At 40.5% G+C, this 26,145-nt stretch overlaps 1 protein-coding gene across 1 annotated transcript in view; it reads left to right on the forward strand.

Annotated features, from left to right (window-relative positions):
- The window catches only part of LOC131884832 (otoferlin-like), a 35,538-nt gene that overhangs the window by 4,160 nt on the left and 5,233 nt on the right, over window positions 1–26,145 (forward strand). The window contains 24 exon segments of the mRNA XM_059232716.1: window positions 1,995–2,055; window positions 2,057–2,149; window positions 2,223–2,233; window positions 2,236–2,408; window positions 4,624–4,810; window positions 5,980–6,194; window positions 6,621–6,810; window positions 7,100–7,290; window positions 9,994–10,087; window positions 10,586–10,692; window positions 11,887–12,000; window positions 12,078–12,230; window positions 14,361–14,441; window positions 18,620–18,820; window positions 18,898–19,014; window positions 19,106–19,237; window positions 19,444–19,596; window positions 19,803–19,936; window positions 20,359–20,735; window positions 21,463–21,603; window positions 23,730–23,851; window positions 23,925–24,149; window positions 24,226–24,543; window positions 25,399–25,746. Of these exon segments, the coding sequence (XP_059088699.1) occupies window positions 1,995–2,055; window positions 2,057–2,149; window positions 2,223–2,233; window positions 2,236–2,408; window positions 4,624–4,810; window positions 5,980–6,194; window positions 6,621–6,810; window positions 7,100–7,290; window positions 9,994–10,087; window positions 10,586–10,692; window positions 11,887–12,000; window positions 12,078–12,230; window positions 14,361–14,441; window positions 18,620–18,820; window positions 18,898–19,014; window positions 19,106–19,237; window positions 19,444–19,596; window positions 19,803–19,936; window positions 20,359–20,735; window positions 21,463–21,603; window positions 23,730–23,851; window positions 23,925–24,149; window positions 24,226–24,543; window positions 25,399–25,746 (3,938 nt within the window).

Consider the following 26,145-nt stretch of genomic DNA (forward strand, 5'->3'; position numbering starts at 1 on the left):
ATGAAGTTGTAGTATATGTCGCCTTATTATCGAGTTTCTTAAAGCTGAATTGTGCCAATCACTTACCACACTCCCTTGTCTCACTTGTGTCATCAACGTTCTTCCACCCTTTAATGTACTATTTGGATATTTGGCAACTCTCATATTATCTTTGCCAAAAGCCACTCGATGTTGTGTGTGATGTCTTTTGATATAAAAAAAGTATGGACGTACCAAACAGGACGAAACTGGTGCATTTAAAATATCTACCTTGTTTTCCAAATAGATGAGATCACATTTTATATTCGAGACACGCTGTGTGCCACATCTAAAGTTGGGCTAGCCTAACATAACAGCGATAAAAAGTAACATTAGGACGAATGAATGACCTTAGCTCACAGAAAACAATGAGTTGTTTCAAAAGAAACGGACCACCCCAAATTCATTGCTATAAGTAGGATTTCCAATGATAATAATGAATGGGATTATGAATTCTTTTCGCATATCTGTCCCTAACATCTTATAATCCCTCTAGTAAACCAGATTTTATTGCATAAATCACAATTTTCAGACCATGCCATTTCCTGGTGCGTTTCAAGAGGTTCAAAATTGATAGCAATGGGAAACTCTGGATCTTCTCTTTTATTAATACCAATTGAATTTAAAGCAATGACAATTTCTCGCGGCTTGACATTGGTAACATCTTTGGGCATCCTGAGAATGATGAGTAAGAACTTGATCGTGCTAGTCAATTTCCTCAGACATGGTTTTTGACCAATCGTCTTTCAAAACAGCTGCAAGCCTGAATTCTATTTTAAATTCAAAACAGTTTGCATTAATAAGTGGTGGCAATCTTTTGTTTTGTGTGCCAACAATGACCTTTCGGTTTTATTGCATCAATGTGCATTTGAACAAGTGAGGATATCAGAAACCTGGAGGTGGTCCACCTCTTTCGCAACACCCTACATGGTGAGGTCTCCAAACGTTCTTCGCTCGAGGAAGTGTTTGGAATGAACCTGCAGCTTCAATAATCGTCCACACAGTTTTATTGGATTGGAAATGGCTTTTGCTTCACATGAAGAGGCTTTGTGGCAGTCTTTGAAACAACTTGAAAATAGAGAGGCCATGATTTATTTACATGCGGTGGTTGTCTCCCAATTATTTCACTGTTAGAGCCAGTTGGCAATAATTCGAGCCAAATCATGTCAGGAGAAAATGAATTGTCGGCAATATAAATGCATGTTTCATTGATCAGACTGGCCATAAACCATAGACTCTTGCATAAATATAATTCCTGAGACAAATGGGGTTGCAAAAAACGGCACTATCTGGCTTGGGTTCTTGTCCCATTTGAGCACATACTCTTCCAGGAATCCAGCCAAAAGGGTCCATTAGAAGATTTCGATATGGTTCATGTACATAGAACAGGCAATTAAATAGTACATTCTTTGACGGATGGTTCCAATACCTGATCGGGGGGGACTGGTAGATTAAGTGAAAGTACCCGAGAGAGTATGAGAGACAAATGGATTGTTTGCATGCTACCGTTCATTCAGTGATTAAATGGATATTGCATTCTAATATAGTTTTTTTTCGTCCATTTAATGTTTTGGAATGCATCTCTTTCCCTTTTATTGTTACTGAGAAAAATGTGTCCGTGCATGGTTTGCTAATATTTCCTTTTGAATTCAGTAAGAGCCATTAATGGATGTTCAAATATGGGTACTTGTAAGGCAAGTGTAATTTGGTATGTATTCCATTTTCACAAGAAAGAAAAATTTGCAAAAGTGTACCATAACCATCCAAAATACACCTCAATTTAAGTGGCTAATTTCGGTATCTTAAATAAAGTGTAGTTACTAGAACCCTAAATGAACTTGTGTTAGTTGTTAGTGTCCAATGATGCTTGTCGTTGTCGTTTCGGTGTAATATTCTTGGGCTCGGTTTATTTCTAATATCACTAGGGCTGTTGGTCACATTGGTCTAGTCTGTTTATTTGGCTTTCAACCTTGCAGATCATCAATTCTACCACAAATGGGCCCTTCTGACGGATCCTGATGATATCACGGGGGTCCTAAGGATATCTCAAATGTGATATTAATGTGATATCAAAGGGCGATCCTGTGAAAATCCCCCCTAAAAGTGAACGAGACGAGGACGATATTGAGGCGTGAGAGACCTTTAGTTTTCGGTCCCAATGAGCTCCGAATCATCATTCCCTTCTTTATTGCTTGATTCCCCAGAAACCTGCTCTTACGGATGGTGTGCCAGCGGAAAGGCAACGAGCTAAATACATCATTAGGATTTATCGAGCAGACGGATTGCCCCGAATGAATTCTTCCATCATGGCTAACCTCAAACATGCATTTGGCGGCCAGACCAGGGATTTAGTGGATCCATATGTTTCCGTCTCATTTGCGGGGCTTACTGTAAGTACTAACCACCCATCTCAATTTCCAAGATCTGTAAAGTATATGCGCAGATAGAGAATGCGCAGATAGAGACTCAATGCCAAAGAAAGACAATCCCAAATCTTGGTTGGTAGCTGTCAGCTACAAATCTGAATTTGGTCCCAGCCGGTCCACAACTGAAGCTATTTGCTCAAGTCAAAATTTGTCAACCAATGTTAAGGCAGAAAATCTGATTCCATCCATTTTCATGTTTCAAACCAAAATGTCCAACCTAAAGTGGTCTCATCTGGATGGGCGAATGCTCTCAAAAATGGAGCACAACTACAGTAGTCTGCATATATCTCAATACCTTTCTGCCTAGGTTAGAACAACGCTTGCACCAATTCAGGCCTGATCTCTCCTCAAGCTCGAATCTTCAAAAACTAGTTCGCAAATCAATTAGGATCTTCATTCCCTACAAATTATGGAGGAGAGTATGCGCATAGTATTTCATTCCCATGTCCATAATGTACTTGTGCAAGCAGTTGCTTTCCTAAGCATCCTTGAAACAGGAGAGCAGATTGAGGTCTAGCGTGAACGGGGCCCAAGATATGCCATAGAGAAAAGACCAAAGTTTAATAAGAGCAAATTAGTTGAGGTTCAAAGGGCTGTATGCTTATTAGTAACAAGAGCTTACGTAGAGCAGAGTTAAAAAATTGAATAAATGTTCATGATTGTTCATATGAGTCTCTAATAACAATAAAAGGTGACTGGAGGATGATAAGTTATGAAGTAATTGGTTAGCTATGAAAAGTTACGAGCCTTATAAAACTCGAAAGCCATGTAGTTTTTTATATTGATTAATGAATGTGTCACGCATCATTAAGCCTACTTTTAATCTTCCTTGTGTCAGTGCTCTCTTATCCGGATTTGGATTGCATGAGAAAGGCACGACGAAGGTTGAAGCAGTACATACGTTCTGCATTTAAATCTTGCTTGGTTAGTAAGGCAACTAAAATTGTCCTCTCAAAGACCGACAGATTGTCCCCAGCTAAATTGAGACTCGTCTTTCAATGGTTTCTCGCCGTGGGAGAGGTTAGACAGAACATAAAAAAGTAATGAAAACGAGTTCTACTTATCTCTCTAACGAAAACCCCAATGAATGGGCCCCGGGATCAGTAGCCAAGCCAACCAACCCGTCAGGTGTATCCAACAACACGTATAGTGATAGGTTGTCATGTCATGTCCAGTATTACACCTAGGTATATCCAACGAGGCTTGCTTGCCCTTGGCATCAAAAGATATATAAATATCATCATATCTGGTTTAGATTGGATATCCTACGGTCCATTGGTCCGGTCCTCATCAGCGAACACAATGGGAATTGGAGATAAAGTTTTAAAGTACCTTTTGGGCGTTGAGAATGAAAGGTCCCAACTTGGCCAAACTCGTCTGCTCACTCACTCATGCACGCACGCACTCACTCACTCATTCATTCATTTGTGGGTTGGGCTTGTGGGTTGAATGGCCTTCATAACAGCCTGTGAGCAATGACATGGCCTTGCCTGTTAGTGTCATATCCGAATTGGAAAGGAGCGAACCTCACTGGCAGAAAGACAATCTAGTGGAGAATGAACCATTCTGAAAACGTCCCGTTTCGAGCGGGTCCAATGTTGGCTTGAATGGCATTCGTTTTCAATGACATATTTCCCCTTCCAGTCTCCTCGTTGAAAGTTGGGATGCGTCCCGTTGCCTCGATTTCCTTCTCCTTTCTCAGATGAAATGGAAGCGAAATGAAAAGAGTGTCCCATCTTATGGACTTGGTGGAAGAGTGATCGTTCAACATGAAAATACCACCAAATCCTTGCCATGTACATAAATACCCATTTGGGTTTGGCCTCCTAGATTTATACAGTCATATCACGTTTGTGCTTCGGTTATTCAGATGCCTTTCCTAATGCTTCTTTCTGGTATGCTTTTATTTGGGGTTCATTCTCTTCATACGTGGGTGAATTGGAAACTCGGTTTTAGGAATAAAAACCACCTCGCCCAATCCCAAGAGAAACGCGAACATATTGCTATAACGTATGGTTCAATTGCTTAGCTTGTGGAGGTCCCCAAAAGTGCAAGCGGAAAGTAATAACCAATGGAATCTTTTTGAGCGCATCTACTGTTACACAATGCTCTGTGTTCATCCCCAAAATGCAAGAGTGCAGATCGAATGGATTGAATGAGTTTCTCCGATCAATTTCAGGGCCGGACTTCGGTGAAGAAGAATTCGTATGCCCCGGTGTGGAACGAGCAGATTGTGTTCACCGAGATGTTTCCGCCTTTGTGCCAACGCATCAAGCTCCAACTCAGGGAAAGCGATACGGTGGGTGACACGGTTATTGGAACGCACTTCCTGGATCTCAGTCAAATCTCGAATGACGGCGATAAAGGTAGGTCCAAGCGGTCTATCCATTGTCATTGCTATTTTAGATACGTCGAGAACGATATTCATTTGCTTAACAGTTCAATGTGGGCCAAACGTTTCGACATTGTAACCTTGGTTGTGATTTCACTTTCATTTATTTGCTTTCATGACTAACATAAATGTTGATTCAAGAGAAAACGAAATGATTCCTGTCAGCTCTTACTTGTTGAAATCATAGACTTCATTTTCCGTATCATAGTTCTTGAAATTTGCATTTACTAATTATCTAAGACAAAATAAATCTGCATTCACTTCATATTTCCAGCCATGTGTATGAAAGAGTTTAAAAGTGTGATAGTTTAAAACTTGCAACGCACTGAAAATTAGAAGTCATCCTTCGCAATATATTTCTTAATATTTGTGTTTCAAACTGCAGTTGCCTTTTTCAAGATTAGGACTTCATTGTAAATCACTTCAAGAGGCTTTTAAAACATGAAGAGCTCACTCGTGCAAATCCTATTGAACACAAGAATGTTGATTCAACCCTGGTCGCGACAACCACTCTGCTCAAGAGGGAACTTAAGCCTATTAGAAGATTACATCAATCAAGAAAATGCTCTTCCGTAACTGACCTCAGCCCAGCCTTGCTTTACCAAAGTCCTCTTAATTCAACAAAGGCCTAAAGGTTTGAGTTTCATCAGATTACCCCTTGTTTATTCAAACTCTTGAGCGACAGCGAGTTTTAATCCTTTTGGCCCGTCTCGTGGGCACGTTTGATCATTCTCAGTAAGCCTCTTGCGAAAAATGAATGAAACTCAACATACCCCTTATACTGAGAATCGAAGGTGATTTTTCTACCTGTTTTTTCGCTTCTGAAATCACTAACCAAAGCTTGGGAACAAAAGAAACACATTAGTCGTTTCTTTTACAACCATGTTTGTAGCTTTGAGCTGATGCAATATCCACCGGATGCTGTGGTTTTTGTGTCCCAATTGAATTAAAAGGGAAGAGTACACAGCTATAAGATGCTTTAGGCAAAAAAAGGCCACTAGTGTTGCCATACTGTGTTGTGTTGGTAAGGATGCAACTAAAATTATTTCTGCAAGATGTTGTCTCATTTAATATTAAAAAAAGACTCATATTGCAGAAGCCCTCAACGACTTTTCATAAGATATCGAAATTTCTACTATTTAGGTTTTATTCCGACTTTTGGTCCAACATTTGTTCACTTATACGGGTCCACCCGGGATTACAGCCTCATCGACGAGCACTCGACCTTAAATGACGGTCTAGGAGAGGGCGTGTCTTATCGAGGACGGCTTTTGATTGCGCTAAAAACTGATATATCAGAATCCATTGATACGGCTCCATCAGAGGTCGATGTCCAACCAACACAAACCATTAATGAGGTAAAACATTAAGCGTGGTAAAAGGTCACACAATGGCCTGCCTTTGGAGGGCGCTAGAATTGTTCGTTTGTGAAGTTTACGGTCCATTAAGCTAATCTTTTGTTTGTTGCCCTTAAAGTCTTCCATGCATTGGACAGTACTATTCAAGCGTAACAAGGAAGTTACGAAGGCATAGCAGTTTATGGTCAGGGACCAGCAATAAACAACCGTCCTAGCAGAACAACGAGACATCAGGGGAAATTATGTGTCCGAGGTGCCATCACAAATACCGTGCTCAAGCAAACTTGAGTCCGCTCTTGACTTTCTAATACAGGTTTTAGAGATGCACAAGCATACCGGACGAAACTCATGTATATTCATCTAGGGCTTGGATCGTTCCTCTACTAGGTACTGAACGTAGCTTGCTCGTGCATTTTTGTGCTTTAGGCTGCCTATGGAAGACGAGAGGAGTTCTTCCTTTTCGGGTGTGTTATGGATGCCACCATGATTGACAAAAGGTTGTCCGATAAAGGCATTCAGTTCGAGCTCTCCATGGGTAACGCCGGAAATTCCTTGGATGGACAAGTTTCCACCACCAAGACCGAGGAAACGGAGCTCTTGGTGTCTGAGGACTTGGGTATGATGATGAATTCGTTTCATAAAACATGCACATATTGCACTTTTTTCATATTGAACATTCTGGACCCACAAATACTATTATATTGATCACAAGGGGTGGAAGGTATGATTGTAAAAAAGCTAGGATCATTTGCATATCTAATGTCCAGAAAACCATTTTGAGGGGTATTCCAGACACCTGCCTAGGCTTGGGGTTCTCTTGTGACCACTTTACTGAAATACTATTTTTGGTAGTAAATAATGTATCAAGACAGCACTCGATTTTGACATACTATATTTCATCACAGGATCCGCCGAATCCCTCAATGGTACGTGGTCAAGCACTACTCCAACAATCAAGCCCTTATCCCACGATCGCCTCTACTATTTCTTGCCCTACTGGGATGAAAAGCCCACCATGTACATTAGGGCCACGTTCCCGGATCACAGGCGAAGGTTGTACCAATCCAATGCTATCAGCAAAGTGGCTATGAAACTGGTAAGGAGACTCAAATTCCGATACGCCATGAGGAAATCTTGGAGGTTGTTAGTGCCTAAAAAGCCCGATGAAAGGCTTGGTTTAAAAGAATCAATAACCTTCACAATCTACATGTTACCTGGTGCACAACTGTTGCCCATCACACATAAAATATGTTTTCAAAATATTGTGGAGATCAGGTTAGTAGCCGCAGTGTATTGATAGGGTCCCCGCTCTTCAATCAGTTATGCCTGGTTCAATCCCGTGCCAGAGCTTTTGCTCGGGTTAGTCGAGTCCAAGATTAATTACTGTATGTAAATTGCAATATGAGTAGGTGCTTTAGTAGCCGAAATAGGTGAACTTGCAGTCATTGCTGAGGGTGAGGTAAAAATTGATGTTGGCTGTGATGACGGAGGGAGGATTATCCCCTAATCGGGACACGCATTATCAGATGGCAGGCCGAGCGAGAAAACTGGCATCTGAGTCCGTAACAAACAATCAAGCAACTGGCGGGGATCAAGCTTAGCCAGTAAGTACGTATATGTGTGTACCGTGATTTGGCGACGATATCTTGAGAAAGTACAAAGTCAGTAATTTGGGAGGCTCTCGAAGCTTGTGGTCACTAGCCGTTAAGTGTGCCATCTTAGGATCCTTAATAATTCATAAGCCATATCCTTGGAGTTCATTTTGGGGACTTCCCAGTCCACTTACATTGTTTTGACCCATCGAAGCCTTCCTTCAAAAACGTGCAAAGGTCGTAACCTGGACTTCTAGAAATGTGGACTTAATATGAAAAAATAGGACCAAATTGGATCGGGTAAATGTTTTAAGGCACTTAAGAGAGACTGAAAAAGCCATATAGCAATCATTTCATAACGTTTTAATCTTAGGTCTCCTCTCGATCATCTTCGTAAGCTTTTACTATATCATCTTAAAAAGAACATTTCTACAAGTAAATGACACAAAACTGACCTATCTCTATTTACAATGATCTCAATGTCTTATTGAACCTTTACATTTTGAAAGAGGACATAGCGTTGCTTTGACCCACAAGAGCCCCGGGTTTGGTTGGAAACCCGAGTCTAATTTTTAAAGGTAAGGTGTGAATCTTAGATCGAGGAAAGGTCGCACTGTGCCACGTAAGTTGGATCTTTTCTTTATCTAAGATTCCCTCCTTCGCTTTAAGAAATTTGGGCTCCGTTCACAGAACGTACTTCTAGACGTACGAGTAAGTCGTCGTAGACAACACTTGAATCGTACAATCTTCGGGGAAGGTGCTTTTGACCAAATTCAGATATCCCCACCCCAGCCAGTACACTGGTTTTGGCGTCCTTTAGAGCAGGATTAAATCACATAGCAGAGAGTAGAGCCACTTTCTACAAACATTGGTGACACTAATTAGATTTCTAGCTCTGTGATCCCACCAGAGCCACTGCTATAATTAGGGTAGGTGACCTTCCTGCGAGCTGGCCTGACTTGATTGCTGGTACTTGATGGTGCTCTACGCATCTGGATCCCAGTTATTTCCCTGGAGAGGAACGATGGCAGCTCCTTATGAAAAGCGCTAGTACCGCACCGAAGATGTTTCGGAGCTTTGGTTTTGAGAATTTGTTAATTTTCATTAGGTGCCACACAGCAGAAGTTACAGCAATCGGTTTCTCAGTTGATGCTCTCGCTCTGTGTTCAAGTGTGTCTCGTTTGGGTTCATTTTAAGGAAAAGCTAATTGAAAAGGAAAACACACATGAGGAGAATCAACTAAATCAAATAGGACAGAGGCTGTTATTAAAAGCAGACCAATCGGCTAGATCACGAACCACAATAAAAAATCATTCATAGCTCTGAAGTATATGTCTCTTACATACGGATACGGAATACTCATTACCTCAGATTCGAGACCTCTAAAGACTAGTGATTCATGTCCTGATCATAACCAATGAAGGCGTTTTAGAAAACGATGTTATGCAAAAGAAGACCCACTATTTGTTATAAGTTAGCTTTGGATCGTAGACGAGCTACTTGCCAAAAGAGAACAATAACAAGGCACTCTCGACCACTCCATTCTTTGTTTCTTGTTTGCTCATAACATTGATGAATAGTCTTGGCAAGTGATATACCAATAGCACTTACCATTAAGCATTGTAAGACATTGTAGGCAGTGTAAGACAGAGGGAAGAAAGCCCTGAAGTAATTCAGCTTGGGGCACTTTTCTCCTCTCTTGACATCACAAGCTTTGTCGGTCCCGTAAAGGAAGGTCCGTTGTTGACCTTTATTAATCTTTCCCTCGAGTGCTCTCCTCGCACAAATTCTTCACCATAAAAGGTATCCTTACTGCACACATTTTCTTACGATGTGGATCTGACTCAAGATTTTGGGGTTAAACCTTGGGTCAACTTACAATTCATTTGGAAACAACAATAACATAGTGCCAAGTTGCTCTGAAAATAAATTCATTCAAGGCATACGCGAAATTTTACCGGATCTTGTTCCACTATTAACCAGGATATTGTTGTGAGCTCTTGCTTAATCCTGAGGTTGGTTTATTTGCATTCTTGGGGTTGTAGCGCCAGATTGTGTTTGACAAACATTAACTTGTGTTCAAAATGAGATTTTTCATCCGTGATATCCCTCACTCGCTCGCTTAGCCTTGAAGGTTGACCATCAAACTTGTATATTCCTATATATTTTTGTATGAAGATAGTTAGACTTTCGTTAATTTTTTTCAGGAGGAGGATATGAAGGAGATCCATAACATGATTGAAATGGAGGACGCAGGCTGTGACACCAAACTCAAAGCACTTTTTGAACATGTACAACAAGGTGAGGGACGTAATCGATGCATTTGTCAACACTTTAAGCTTCATTTAGCTAGGTATGTTATAAGTCACGAACACGGACCCCCTCGGATAAGGGAATATACCTGATGTCTGAGTATTAGTAAAATGTCTGAACCTCATATTGGAAAGTGAAGTGTAACGTAAACAGACGTATTTGGGAGGCCTGTTTAGAGCTGACGAGTCATTGAACAAGTAATGGCTCATCCATAAGGTTTGAACCATGTCACGATATTTCTCAAGACATTGCTACAAATCAATATCTGATCTTTTTTCCTTTGATTTTTCTGTACTGTCCAGGCCATTCAATGAATTACTTTTGAATAGAACTTGCATCTTCGTTTTGAAGCAACCTAAACTCATTGATATTTAAACATCCATTAAGAAAATCAACTTGCAGTTTATTTTTTGAATCATTTTGGGTTCAGAGAGAACTTTTTCAATTGAAAAATGCCGTCCATTATTTACGATCTTGTCATTTCAGGCTGCCATAAATTCACAAATTTGTACAAAAGCTCCCAAAGCGGACTGTCCGCACCAGGAAAAACTCGCTTGGACCGAGAGCGCGGAAAAATGTGCCAAAACGAGATGGTAAGAAGCGAACGTGGTTCCAGGTTCTAGGTAGTTCACTAGAAATTGTGTTGCTTTTATGGGAGTGCTTGCTGTTATTCACCTTAGTAAAAACACTTCAACTAGCGATTACCAATACGGAATATACCAAACCTATCAAGAAACATGTCGTTTTTGAGCGTTGTGAGTGGTAGTGTATTTTGAGGCTGTTGAACGTTTGTGAATGTATTATGGCATAATCACCACGGGGGCGTTTAGGCAAGCTCTGGCAGGTTCGTTTGTTTGCTGGTACCAGTGTCAGTGAAGCAAGATGGAGCTTCAAACACGTTTTTGAGAAGCTGACCCCTCTTTCACATTGCTATATGACGAAAGGTTAGCTTCGTTTAAAACTAGTTTGAAACGCCAATTTTGCATCACTGACATTGTCAGGCAAGTTTGTTTGCGGGTACCAGCGCTTGCCTAAATATCCGAATACACCATTCATTAATGCCAACTAATAACTAGTTCCAACGTGCGCAATAATCAACCAACAAATGAAGTTAAGTTTTTTTTTTAGGAAACCTATATTGGTAAAAAGGTTCTGATTAACCAGTTAGATCGAACAGAAAGTAATTTATTGTGGCTAAAATATTTGAGAACATGGAAAAGAAACAGATTTTGAAATGGCCGCTGAAATATTCTTGTGATTGGTGTGTTTGATGGGGGGATTTGTACTCGTGTGTTACCGGTTTGACTTTCACTGAACAATTCGATCAATGGATCAACTCGGTCTTTGAGCATGGAAGAGAAATCGAGATCCGTGACATTAAATTTCCAAAAGCCGACGTTCCTTCATTGCTGCAATTGAACACACTCATTTGTTTCAAAGTCCACTGTGTTATGTTTCAGCCCCTCGCCTTTTAATTCTGGCCCCCCAAAACAAACCGATTTTGTTAGAGAGCTTTCAATGTCTATCCACCCAGATGAAAAATTAAAGTTTTATATTGCTTACATTTCTGAGGCCTTTTCTATTTGATGAGTTCAAAAGAAAGAAAGAAATATGTAGATTATGAGCTGGTAAGAATGTCCCACGAAATGAATCTTAATGAGCTCCACTTAGAGTGATGGCTTCAATTTCATTTGTGAATGCCTCCGGCCAAAGTGTTCCTCTGGCACGGGACAAAGAACTGGGAAACATTCCAAGAAAAGGCCAAGAATTTATATTTCCATTCTCAGGAAAGCATTGGAGCCTTGGCGAGACAACAAAAGACCATGAAGAAGAAATCGTGGAGGGATCGATATCGGGTTGCTCAAGGGCTTCTCGAAAGATTGAGACGTCTCATCGAAGATGTAAGAGTGTTTGCTTGTTCAATAATAAGAATTGAAATGACAGAGCTCCTCAAATCATGAGATGTGGACTTTTATAGCCTCAGCATGGTCTTCCCGATGTGTTTCTATGGCTAATAAGTGGTACCAAACGTTTGGCTTATCAACGGATATCCAGTCGAGAAATTCTGTATTCCATGGTGGAGGAGGAAAAAGGCCGCCATTGTGGGGTAATGAAGACCATCTTTCTCAAGGTAAGGCATTGCCACAGAGTCATTTCTTATACTCTCTAATCTGGCCTTTTTTCTGTTGAGATGTACATGCATGGAGACGAATTCCACTTTTCGATGTTTGATGGTTCATCTAACCGTTGATTCCGGGTCATTGCTCGGCAGTATACACTAATAGCCCAGATAGAAATGGCCATCTTCAATTTTGTTTTTGTTCACCAAATATGGTCAGGTATCGATATTTTCTTGCTGAGAATTCCCCAATGCTGCTGAATTCTCTGGACAGAGAGAATTCAGCACTGCACAGTAGTGCAATGTTGAAGATGAATTCCACATTGGTAAACCGGAAAAGATTGTTTGCTTTCGTTGTACTATCAAACATCAAATAATACTGTTACATGATTCAAAGAATGCTACGTTCTTTCTTTAATCCAAGAAAATCTCCAAGATCAAGCTAGAGATCATGATGCCACGTTCAATTTTTCACGGGCTTGGTGCCCTTAAAACTTTTCACATACTAGGTGGTGTGATGGCAGATGTGAAGCTTGTTTTGATGCTATCGAAAAATACGAACAAGGAGCATCTTACAATACAGTATTTGAATATTTTCACGAGGACTAAATTGTTATACAGAAGGTGAAAATATTGGGAATATAAAGTCGGAAGCTAAATTTTTGTTGACTCGAGTATCCATTGAAAAGAATTTTGTTTATAAGGCATTCATTTGCTTAGATAAACTTTTAATTAGTAAATATATAGGGTCTTCATTTTCTTCTTTTGACAGGAGATCTACATATTGAATGTTTTACACGAAAAAAAGTACTTTTTAGATGCGTTCATTTATTTATTTATTTGGTGGTTCCGTAATTTGTCAACGTGGTCATTCTTTCTTCCCCATGCAAATGCGTTTATTTGATTGAGCTATTTTTCAATATTTGATGTTCTTAAAATATTGCATGTTTCATTCAGAAACTGTTCGTACTTACAACTCCTCATTGTGCATCCTAATGTTAAACACCAAATACCAAACAGCACTTCTTGAATTTGATTTTTAAAGGATCAATAGAGCTCTTAACCGAAACCTCGATTGTCAATCGTGGCTGAATTCATCTTAGGCCTCAGCTTCTTTGAGATATTACTTTTTTTACAAGAGTGACTACTTACAGTAACACTTTTCTCCGGTTCTTTAGGGAGCTGAAGGTTGACTGATGAGGCTTGAAATGTACAAATCGATGGAAACATAACTCCTCGACGCTTGAGAAAATGCGAAAATTTACCTGAGATTGGCCAGAATCAGCCTTGATCACATTCATAATTTTTATTTTTGACTGAGTTGTAATTCCAATAGGCGTTAAACTTAATCGATTCTGTTTCTGTTATGATAATGGCATTTGTCACTAAATTATTTTGGCAAGTGTCTTCCTTGACCGCCAATATTCTAATCTTGGTCGAAAATGTCAAGATGTTCCAAGGTTTGAATGCCCGTACTTTCCTTTCCAGCATACGACTGATTGACAATAAATCGGCTCTTATGAAAGTAGTTAAATGAATGGCTTATTTCGGTCTTTTTATTGGATCGTCAAATTATCGTTTATGAACGTTCAAAATATGATAAGTAACCTTCGTATATCAAAACAAGTCATTCCTCTCCGTTTCGGTTGGAGTAACAGAATCCAAAAGGGATTTTAAGCAATCATTCTATCAGATTGATTCGAAACATATAGCGAGAAAAGGACATGGTTGAGCCCAATGAGGCTCTTGTTAAGCGTAGGATGTAGCAAAATTGAAAATCAAATCAAAAGACGTTTAATCTTATCATTCTCGCATATCTCAATTGCAATTGCTTCTTTCTATAGACAGTCCTTAGCCGCTTCAAATTGTCTGGTTTTCACATAATTGCGCCATTTTTTTGCAACACGTGAGTTGTACGCTCCATTGACTTTGGCAAATAATCCCATTCTTCCAGCTCATTGGCCTGATACTTTCATCATTCCTGATCCTGTTAGTTTTTATCCAGAAACAGTGTTGGCTTCTGAGGAAATCCACCAACTAAGTCTGTTCTTTCTTTTGCTCCATTCCTTGTCGTCCTTGTGTTCCACCTCTTCCTCGTCGTGCTCCCTCATCTTCACGATGTTCCATTTCTCACAAATCAAGGCCAGTCAGTCCAGCAGTTTTACCATGGCCAACCGGGGAAACTCTCTCACCAATAGCATCTCTGATATGACGACCAATTGGGTACTGATATGACACACAAGTTAGATAGCATACACACACACCATTCCATGTACAGTAGTACTCTTTGTAGTTCATGTACAATTTGCGATTCGCTTTGTTTTCTCCATTCACATCCTATCGAAGATTTCGGCTCCTTTCTTCTTTCCCATTTGTAGACATTGACTTCTTAGCATTTTGATGTTTTGTTCTTTTGACCAAATTGGCGATGTCTATGGCGTTGTAACTGGCGTGGATTGGATTGAACTTTGTGGCTTTTAGGCTCCAATTCAGTCAAATGATGATGCAGCCAAATGCTGCAAATTCTTTCGAAGCTGGCATCATGTTCTAGTGCTGGGGCGAGTCAGGACTCGAGTCCGAGTGCACTCGAGTCTATTAGTCAATTTTGGAGAAATTGGCCGGACTCGTCCAAAAAATTATTAATTTTTTTCCTAGAATTTCGCAAGACGAGTCTGTTTGCTCGAGTCCTCTGCCGTACTCGCATCCGGCAAAAAGTCAAAAAATCAAAGGACTCATACGAGTCCGACTTTTGCCGGACTCGCCCTAACACTATCATGTGTTGTGGATTGAGCACATGATCAGAACATCATGTTCTAGCGATTTCCTTTATAAATTTCTCAAAACACAATCTAAAGCGGAAAATACTTATTCTGGTACTCTACATAAATATACCCATCAAAAATAGGACGACGTGCAGGAAATGAAGTCGAATTTAAAAAGAAAAATACATAGTCCTGCTGATAAAGAATATTCTTTGACTTCATTTCCTCTTTTCTCAGCTATTGTCACTTTAGCTAAGTTCAGAATGTTTTGAATGGACGTTACCTACATGAGTGATTGCTTGGCATATGGTTGCTTTTGCGCAATACAACCAAAATGACAAAGAAATGCAATAGATACATCTCTTAAACTGATTTCATGATCTTTCAACTCACAACGACCTAGAACTATTTTGGGGTGGCAGGTGTCTCATCTTCGAAGATTGGCCTTCTTAATGTAGCCTCTTACTTCTTAACGCATGAACTTCTAGCAATATGGACTGTGAACGAGTTTCCCTCCAAATCGGCCTGCTCTTGGTCATAGCAACTCTGAGTCACTTTTCGAATTAAAGTAATAAAATTAGAAACGTAGATCTTTTGAATTTAAGGCAGATCATTTTTATATCATTTAATATAACGTGGTCCGTTTCGAAGTTATGTTGTCAAAATCCTTTGTAGCTGACGAAGAGCAGGTCGAAAAATCGAATTGTACAACACACTTTGGCCATATGTCCTGAATTCCGTAGGCATAGTTTTGCACTCAAATTTGCCCAAGTTAATCAACTCAACAAGATCTTGTGGTCGTATCAAGTACTTATTTTAAATAGAGTGAACGGTTTAGGAGAGAAGAAATTTTTGCTTCCATTCTCAGTCCACATCTCTAGAAGTCCGTGCTTAAAGATATCTTAAATTAATTGACTTTCGGTTTGTGGCACCTCCTCGCCCGCCAATAAAATGATTTCATTTCGGGGGCAAGAGATTGTAATTGGAAGATGAGGGTCGCTTGTACTTTTTTGGCCAAAAATGTAACGGCATGATCAAGAAGCGTCCAGTAAGTGCTCTAACGGGGGAAGGATCGATGTCTTCTTGTAGCATTGTTTCCAAATTTAGCTGATAGTGTTAAAAAAGCGACAATTCAAACCATCAAAAGTGGTTGTTTGAGATGACTGGTTGGGGTGACTTTGTGTCATGACTCAGGAGTCAGGTTGTAAATCTTTGGCTTGACATTTTTTTTGTGTAAGTAAAATCTTTGCAGTGTTTTGGATTCAAAAATTAAAATTTTTCTTTACGCATTTTGCTAGCCTGTATTCACAAGCTTTTAGAGCAATTGAATTGCGAACATAGTTCCAAAGGGTGTAGAATAATCAGATGGTTGCCAATACTACAAACGGTTGGCAAGTAACTTGAGCATTTTAGGCATCACTTGCATTTTGTTTCGTTGCTCTTGAGCACGAACGCATCAACCTAATTCCCTTCTCAGACTCTTCTGTCCAAGTAACATCCCATAAAAAGCTCATGAGAGCCCTGAAGCGTGCCACATCTAGTTCCCGCACAAAACATAAAGGTTAAGAGAATAGCTTGGGGAAAAGCCAAACAGAACCATTTTTAGAACGCATGGGCGACAGCTCAAAGGCAGCTGATTCCATTGTAACGTAAAATGTAAAGTTTGGGCAAAAAGCAACCCTGGTTTGACGGAAGAAAGATCAGGGTTACTTTTTGAGTCTAACTAGCGGGTTTCCGACATTCCACCATAGCGGAAGCCAGGACTAGAGAGTGCGATGCGAGTTAGCCAGGCGAAATGGTTGTCGGAGCTGATGGGTGACAACTGAATGGTTGATAGTGTATCGTTTCTTATTGTAGAGGCGCTGCTTTCAATCAACTGAAGGTGCACTGTTCCAGTTACAGATTTAGCTGCAGCAAAAAAACACAACAAACTCGATTTTTACCCTTTAATATTTCTTCTTCTTTGAGTCCACCAGTCGTGCCATATGCACTGAAAATGTAAATTGGAAGCCCTATTCGCAACCTCCCGTGATTCATTTTTTGGTCCCCATCGTAGTTCTTTGGCCAGAGTTTCTGATTGTAAAAGGCAAAGCCAACTGTTGTAAATCCCACGGTCCATGGTTTTTTTAATGAGCTCCGCCAAAATATCTCAACAACAAACCCATTTTCAATCTTCTTTACTTCTTGTTCAATGGTGGCTTTGCCATCCAACTTAAGATTTTAGCTCCAACTAGAACTCTTTGGGGTTGTAGATCCAACTAACAACCGTAAAGTACAACAAAAGGCCTGGCTTTCCTGCAATGATCTCACCAACCAATCTAACCATACCATAACCAACCATAATACAACACTGTACAAGAAAAACATGCTCAGCCCGTTCTTTCATACCACTGTAGTCCACAAATATTTTATGATCATTGAATCTTCGGTAGATTAGTAGTTTGGATACCTGTGCCAAGAAAAACTTTCTATCCAAAAAGGGACTTTTAATACATGAGCACATCTGACCTTTCGGCCTCTTTTTGTCCTTGTAAACTCTACTTACGTCTTGACGGTCTTGCTCCGAAACATGCAAATTCAAGGTACATTTCCGCCCAATCGTGTTCCGATGGTTCTATTTTTGCCACTTTTTTAATGCAAATATCAATCCCCTGCAGTTCAAGAAGAAAAAAATCTTCGTTCTTACTTATCTCTATATTTATGTAGAATTTGATCCAAAAACAATTAGACTTGGCGGATCTCGTTGGCTCTTGAGTATATTAGGGCGGTTATTTATGCTTGGGGCATTAAAGAAGGGAAGGAAAATCACGACGCCGTCAAAGTTTGAGAAGTTACTGGCACTTTTGAGGCTTAATAGTTCTTTGTTAAGGGATTAAATTAAGAGTTCCAGTTCATCTATCCATAAAAGGAATTGTTCATGTAGCATTGTTGTTTTAACAAAGTGTCCCAGTATTACTCATTTACGTGCCTAAAAATAACTTTTTAGGTGAAAAAGATATTTCTGGTCTTATTTTTCCAACTAAAGAATTTTCCATTTATACAATAGACTTTTTGAAACCTTAGAAAAGCCTTTTGTTTAACATTGTGCATTTCATGTTGGGTTTTTAGTACCTCTTCTGTATTGAAAAGTATCCCAGTGACCTCCAAAAATTTATGCTCATGTCATCAGACAGCTGCTACTTGAAGGATTCAATAGGCTTGATCAACGCCTACATTTTCCCTACGAATATTAGAGGGAAACAAATTGAACAATGAACGGCCGGTGCCAGAGAAATAAAAAAAGGACTGCATTGTTTAAGCTAACCGTCATCATCTAGGGCTTGAAAGTACTCACCAAGGGCAAGTCTAGGCTTTACGGCCATTGTGATTGACCCTTATCCTGATTCACGATGAGACATTTGTTATTCAAAGCTAAATAAACCTAGATTTGACGTCTTGCACAATTTAGTAGTCATCTCTTACTGCCTCCTCCCTCATTTCTCGCATGTGCATTTCCTTTTTTATGTTGTTTAACTACTGTACAATCGCAAGTCTAACTATAAAGATAATGGAACGCCTCATCTTGGCCTTGATTCATTCGTATTTGCTCAGTTTCAATTCAGAGTGAGGTTTCTCAATTGGAAGACCTCCTTTTTACAGCTGCCAGGGCGTCGAGGAGCCGGTGCCAGTGGTTGGATGATCCAGGCCAAACTTCAAGTGTATTTTTGGTTGGGATCTTCCAAGCACAAGAAAAGTTATCCCAGTGGCCTACCCCCGGGGTTCCAGATTACCAATGAACTTCTCAACGCGGAGAGACCCGCTTTACCACCGCCCATTTCTATTCACTACTCCGAAAAACACGTAAGACTCGGACGAGAAATTAATCTCAAGGTTGAGGGGCCTCATCTACGAGAAGCTCATGTCGATTTTGATTGTAGTTCTTCCAACTTCGAGCTCATATGTACCAAGCTCGTTCCCTGATTGGGTCAGATGCTTCCGGTTTATCGGATCCATTTGCTCGCGTCATTTGTGGAGAGTACTGCAAGACCACCCAAGTGAGATATTGGTCCTAATCAATGTTGTCTCCATCTTTGGAAGCAAAGGTTTCCTCTTTTCCATTAGGATCTTCACCATTTTCTGCTTTAGGTCATTGATGAAACTTTGTCCCCAACTTGGGACGAACTTTTGGTGTTCGAGGAGATCTTGGTGTACGGCAGACGAGAAGACATTAAAGACCATCCTCCGTCCATCATCATAGAAATCTACGATCAAGACAAGGTATGGTTGGTTGGTTGCAAAATTCAGTATTCCAAGGAAAAAGGCACTTCAGGCCGCCAGGCTTGAGCCAACTCCCTTGCGTATTGGTTTGAGTTTGCATATTTCAATCCACCGTAGAAAAAGGTTCCAGGCTCTTTTGTCGTTGGGAATGCATTTTCCTCGGAAAAGAGTCTTAAATAACACGTCGTATCTCCTTCATTCAAAAGGTTGGCAAAGCCGAGTTTTTAGGAAGGGCCATTGGTAAACCGCACGTATTTCTTGCTGACTCCACGTACAAACAAGCCAATCTCGAGTGGTTTCAAATCTACCGGGGAAATGAAGAGGCCGGAGATCTCTTGGCTGCATTTGAACTGTTTGAGGTAATCCATCATATTCACTGTTAGTATCCTGATTGATGCTGACATTACTTATTTCTTGACTGGAAGTTATCGTCTTGTCTTCGCTATCTTCTAAGTTAGTTGGTCGGAACCTTTTTGCAATAATTTACCCTTTTCAAAATCTGACTAGATGTCGATATTATTTTTGTTGAAGCTGGTGAACGAACTAATAATATTGCTACTTTCAGCTCGGCGAGTCCGATGGGAGTTTGAATCTTCCGCCCTTACCTGACGCCAAGGAAGCGGTTCTTGGTGGTCCAACCGACTCTGGTCCCATCCTTCCCATCCCCAAAGGGGTTCGCCCAACCTTGGCCAAATACAGGTAGGTGGGTAGCCTCTAAACATTGCCAAGAGCATCAATAGTCGTTTGAAGACGTGTGATGTTGTAATCCAGAAATAGTTTGCTTGTTCTTTTTCATGCTGAGGTTGACTTTGATTTCGTTCCGATTTGCTTGTCACAGGGTCCAATCTCAAACGACTTTTCCATCTGCTTTTAGGCTCTAAGACCTTTAAAAGGCTTTTTCTCTCGTCTCCGGTTTGGAAACGAGCCAGAAAGATAAGCATTAGCCGCCAGAAGTCATTGGGATCAGAGTTGACTCGAGATTGAAATATAGTAGCAGAGACTGTTACCGGCTCTGAAAGAAAATAAAGTCGAAACTTCGATAGATGTCAACTCGAAAGTCCATAGAGCTATGCACTCTTCCATCTCCATAACACATGCAGTATGTGCCATTGTTCTCGTAGGTTTGAGGTCCTGTTTTGGGGATTGCGCGACCTGAAACGAGTTCAATTTCTCACCGTGGATCGGCCTCGTGTGGATGTGGAATGTGCTGGTCACATTATCCAGTCCTCTGTGATTTTGAATACTAAGAAAAATCCAAATTTCTCTGCCACTGTCAAGTTTTTGGATATTGAGTTACCCGAGCAAGACATCTATTGTCCTCCACTGACCATTCGTGTGGTGGATTGCCGTAGTTTTGGCCGCTTCACTTTGGTCGGAACTCATGTCATCAACAGCATCCACAAATTCGTGTACCAACCAGTCACCAAGCGTGACCGTGAAGCAGAACAGAAAAAGAAGCAACAACTAGCCCTTAAACAGCAGATGAAATATGCCCAAGGTAAGCTTTGCCTAGAATGCTTGCCCCTCATTGCTGCGAACGGCTCAGATCATTATAGAAGCAATACTGACTAAAAGTGGCGAATATAAACGCATACAATAATGACGCCGAGGTAGGGGCTTGTCTTAGAAGAATCGATCTCACTTGAAATGATTCTAGCCAGCTTTAATTTCAAGCAAAGTTTAATCTCAAGGAGACAAGCCTCAAGACTAACCAAGACCAGATCCCTTTATTTATGCAGGTGGGAAAAAGGCACAATGGTTAAACACTCACACCCAAGTAACAAAGACGGTTACACACTGGAAAAGTTTCAAATTGTTGCAAGTAGACCGTCTCTAATCTAATTTGTACGAAGTTTAAGAACCCAAAATCTTTTTCCTTGGTGCTTTATCCCGTGATCCCACTTAATCACCCGCTCTCTTCCAAAGTGATTAATAATTGCTTCATAACTTTTTTCTCAGGGCTCAAGGTCTATCTTCTGTGAGATTCATTGAGTACCAAACGAAAGAGCCTTTTTCTGAAAGTGGGAAAATTGAGTTAAGGAGGCTAAGTAAAACGAGAAGATTTTGATTTCCGTTTTGTTTTACGTACTAAAGAAGCTTTCGACTGTTTTTGCTTGTGGGAATTGTTCCTACGCGCCCAACAGAAAAGTAATCTTTAGAGTGTAGCCACCCGTGCTTACTTTCAACCTGTTTGGTCCCTCTAAGTAAGCAAGTTTTGTACCTAGAAATGTCTGCCACCAGCAAACCAAGAATGGGTGGTCTGAAGCTTACGCCCAAACTTCCAAAGCAGTTTCCAAAGCCTCCAGGATATGCTAGACATCAATCCGTGGCCCCTACCACAGGAGCGGACACACAAGCTCCCAAAGGTTCGAGAACTATTTCGATCCAGCACTACACGCCAGCTTAGGGCAAATTTTAATATTTGATGGTTTTTGAAGCAATGTGCTTGTTTCTAAATATTGGTCTCCTCTACCAAAAGGGATTGCGTTTGAAACGTTAATAGATACAAATTGTGCTTCCCACTTTTGATAGAGAAGAACAAGACAGGGTGATTGAAAAGTAATGGAAAATAATGAATATTGTTTACGCTTGGCGTTGAGATTTTTGCTTAAAACAAGCTGTTAAGGAGCAAGAGGCATGGTCCACAATGTCGTGCCATTGACTTCATGACACACGCGTAATATCTGGCGGGGTTACCTTGCCTTAACTGTCAGTTGTAGACCAATTGGATTTGAAGTAAAAAGGTAATTGAGAGATGCAAAAAATTAGCAAACCCTTGCCTCAAGGATGGAGAGCATTGCCTGAGTCACATCATTCAGATCAGGGATAGTTGCATTGGATCAAAATCTGGGATATGAATCTATTTTAGATTTGGACAATGTCGGCACAAGTACAGTTTGACCGTAAAAAAAGTTCCCGCCTCTTGATCAAGGGGCAATTGATAACCCTTGGCTTAATTAGGAACCCCATAAACGATCAATTTTATTTAATAAAGTATGCAATCGTCCATCTACTTTCCATTTCGTTTGTATAAAACGATTAATCCAAGACATTGTTAATATCACAACCATAATTCTTTTTTATCATTTTCTTACGGTGTTTGATAGAGGGGACCTTGTGACTGGGGGACTGGCTTTCATTCTCAAATCGCCTCAAAAATGTCATTGAAATTACGGTCCAGGAACTGCCAAGTCTATCTTCTTTATCATGTTATTTTAGAAATTTGGGTTTCATCTATGAGGTACCTTATTTGCCACGTCACTGGGTCCAAAGAAAACGGGAAGAGGCACGGTAGATTGCTAAATAAACTACTAGGGCTGTGCCTTGCCCGCCATTTCTTTTCCGGAAATTATGTGACCCAGGTCACTAATTATGCATAAGATTTTAAAAGAATTATCCAAAGACAACACAAACGGATTATAGTCCAATAAAAAAGGAATCGGCCCAATCGGCCCTCTATTTGGTAGAGGCTGAGTGACAAAGCGCCCTCTGAAGTGCTAAACGTAAAACATTTTTCATTGAGCGTAAGGAGGCTATTACTAAGTGCTTTGAAGGAAGGCAACTTCAAAGAAGCAAATTTCCTGTTAAGATGAAATGCTCCTCCATTTCTACATTGACCATGTGAATAGGGTAATGCTTCAATCACTTGAGCCCATCCTTGACTCTAGGCCTTGCTCAATTTTTGAAGTCTTTGTTTTGACGGCTGATGTTGCTAAACTCCAAAACAGGTAGAAATCTTGCCACAAGCTAATGCATTTTTCCGCGTTAATTTCATAAATGGGTTCTTATTTTCTCCTTGAATAAGTTAATCTTGAAAGAGAGATCAAGATCATGCCAATAGCCCCATTCTATGGATTTTTTGGCCTTTTTTGGTCCTATCGTGCAGTTTTTTATTACATTTCACAATCAGTTTTCCATATTTTCGAGCAATTTAATAACGCTGTAGACCATTAAATTTAGTATTTCATCTGATTATCACTCTTGATTTCTTTTTTGTTTGAAAATAAGAAATTATTTGACACATGTGAATTTTTGCCCAATGCTTCACGATTAAAACTTCAACAGCATAGTGTTAGGATTTAGACGGTAAAAATTCACACATTTTGCGATCTTTGTCCGTAGTGGTGCATCTTCATATTTTGCCATTTTGAACCTTGATTGTAAATCTGCACACTGAAAACCAAAAGATTATAAGGTGTTCATTGACGTACAATGCGTTTTCACTCAAGGTTTCCCTCCTAACTTCCGTCTCTTTTCTCAACCATCTACCTGTTCATTAATATTTGCGAGTGCTTCAATGGGCTTGTGGGCTATTAATCGTGGAAAGTAGCATTGATATACCTAGTTTGATTCTTCAATGATTTCTTTCTCAAAACTTCCAGAACTAACTTTCTTCTTCCCTCTTTTGTCATCCCTTTTTCTTTCGATTGCGCTTACCGATTGGTTTCGAATTAGCATCTGAAGTATAACTATAGACCGCCAATCTTTTCAGATCTTTTGGCACTTCCGGGTGACAATACGGATTCAGTTCGTGGGATTGGCGGCGCCACTTCCACCCTCGAATTGAGTCCTCTAATCCCCAAAGCCAAGGATAGTGTCATCACTCTCGACTATGTAGGTGCATGGAATCAGGTTCACTTCCAACCAAATATTGAAATTCACGGTGTTTCTGCGCCTTTCTCTTTAGGGAACGTACGCTATTCCTTCGGGGACTCATGGGGGAGACTTAAACCATCAGGATTCCCCACCACAGCAATCCAACTCGAGCGGAATTGGATTCGGATTTGGCGCTCGAAAATCCGCTGCTGCCATCGAGAATGGAGGACTCGCATCTCCTCTGGGACCCGAAGAAGATGAAGAATCCATGGATTGGTGGACCAAATATTTCGCCTCCGTGGATGCTATGATTGAGGTAAACAGTTAAGGATACTTCTTGTTGGTATATTATTTTTCCTTACATGTGCAATTACGCTTTGGGGGATGTTAAGATTTGTCCCAAAGTTGACCCTTGGAAGTTGTATCAAAATTCATTTCCGAACGCGATTGATACCAGTATGACTCCAGCGGCCATCAAGAAGCTCTCTCGGTCTGTCATGGACTTATCGTCCATGTCCGAAGTCAAGGGGATCTCCAAGTCCACCTCGAACTTGATGACGGGCGGCATGTTTCTAAAGAAGTCCAAGCCCAAATCAGAATCCAAGACGAACTTGATCAAACATTCGGCCACATCATCAGTCGAAAGCTTGCAACTAGATTACTTATATGAAGATCTAGACGAGGATGAACGACAAGAGAGGTTGGAGGAGGTAGCAGACCCATTATCTATAATGGTTTCGGGGATTGCTAATGGCACATAACAACAATTAGTAGCATTATGGTGAAGGCTAATTCAATGGATGTTTATATAGTATGGGAAGGTCTAGATTTGCATACACGGAGGAAGGAAGATTTGTCGCCCACAAATCTGGCCGATCTAACATTGAATTTCTGTTGTGACTGAAAATCGTCCAACCCATAGTTTCTGTTTAAAAGAACACATAGTTTCTGATTAAAAGCACATATAGTTTCTGTTTAAAAGAACACATAGTTTCTGATTAAAAGCACATATAGTTTCTGTTTAAAAGAACACATAGTTTCTGATTAAAAGCACATATAGTTTCTGTTTAAAAGAACACATAGTTTCTGTTTAAAAGAATTGCAACAAGATTATGATTTTCAATGTCCGTAAACAAATGTGACACTTATGTGAGCTATTTGTTCTTCATAACGATAGGGGTGTGCGGTGACATGATTTTTGACGCTAGTTGATTGGGTGAAACAAATTGGCAGAAAGGTATTAGCAATCAAGAACTAATGCAATCCTCGCAATTACGAGATGAACCGCTTTTTTTGGGCTGCACACACTTTGGGCTGATCTGAGATACCATTTTCGACTTTCGGAAATGCCTCAACATCGAAAATTGGTGTATGAGTCTTGAACTAATAAAAGTTGGGGTGATACATCTAAAATCGGGGTTTCTAAACGAACTTCCCTCTTGGCTTCTCGGGTTTCTTTTTCATCTTTTACATGCATGCCCTCTTCGTGGGTCTTTCAAGTTCACTTCGATACCAAACTGTCTCCATACGTTTTTAATAGTGGATCTCGACATTCTCTCATCTAGGAAGGGCGCCTCAAACGAGGTGAGAACTTGGTCAAATCGGAAGATGACCAAGCCAAGTCCGACGGAGGAGGTCCTCTCATGGACGAAGCTCTAGGAGGTCGGAAGAAACGACAAGGATTCAAATCCATGTCCAGTGCCGCCAAATCGGCTGCGTCCAGGCTCAGCCCCAAAGGCCAACGCAAAAAGAAGAAGTCCACCGTGGCCTTGATGAAGGTGTTTCCAAATGAGCTCGAGGCTCAAAGTGAATATCATGGTTTCACGGAATGGCTCCAAACCTTTGATCTCTATCGCGGAAAGAAAGGGGAGGAAGAATTCGAGGACGACGGTCGAATTGTGGGCAAATTCAAGGTAAAATAGGGCTATCAAAAAATTGGAACGTGAGAAAGAGCAAAGCGAGTTGACACCAGACATCTGTTGAGAGACATAATTGAATAGTTTCCTCGGCCACATCTCAACATTGGGTGGGTAGACTCTCTCCTACCCTACTTATAATGGAAAGTTTCTATTCAGGTGAGGGCTATGTAAATTCTTTATGAGCTCGGAATGAAAATTTTCTTGGAATCATGAGCTAATACTGCAGGAGATGGAAACTTTTCCCACTCTTCTGGACGAGGTGCTGGGGGCCTTGTTACTGTATACAGTCAGTAAGACCAATACAGCAGTGCAGTAGCTTTCCGCATTGAAATGAAAGCAAAGACTGGCAGTAAAGAGATAGAGAGAGCACTCGTTTGATGTTGTTGTGGTTTT

The sequence above is a fragment of the Tigriopus californicus genome, chromosome 8 (assembly GCF_007210705.1).
Source record: "Tigriopus californicus strain San Diego chromosome 8, Tcal_SD_v2.1, whole genome shotgun sequence".
NCBI lineage: Eukaryota > Metazoa > Arthropoda > Copepoda > Harpacticoida > Harpacticidae > Tigriopus > Tigriopus californicus.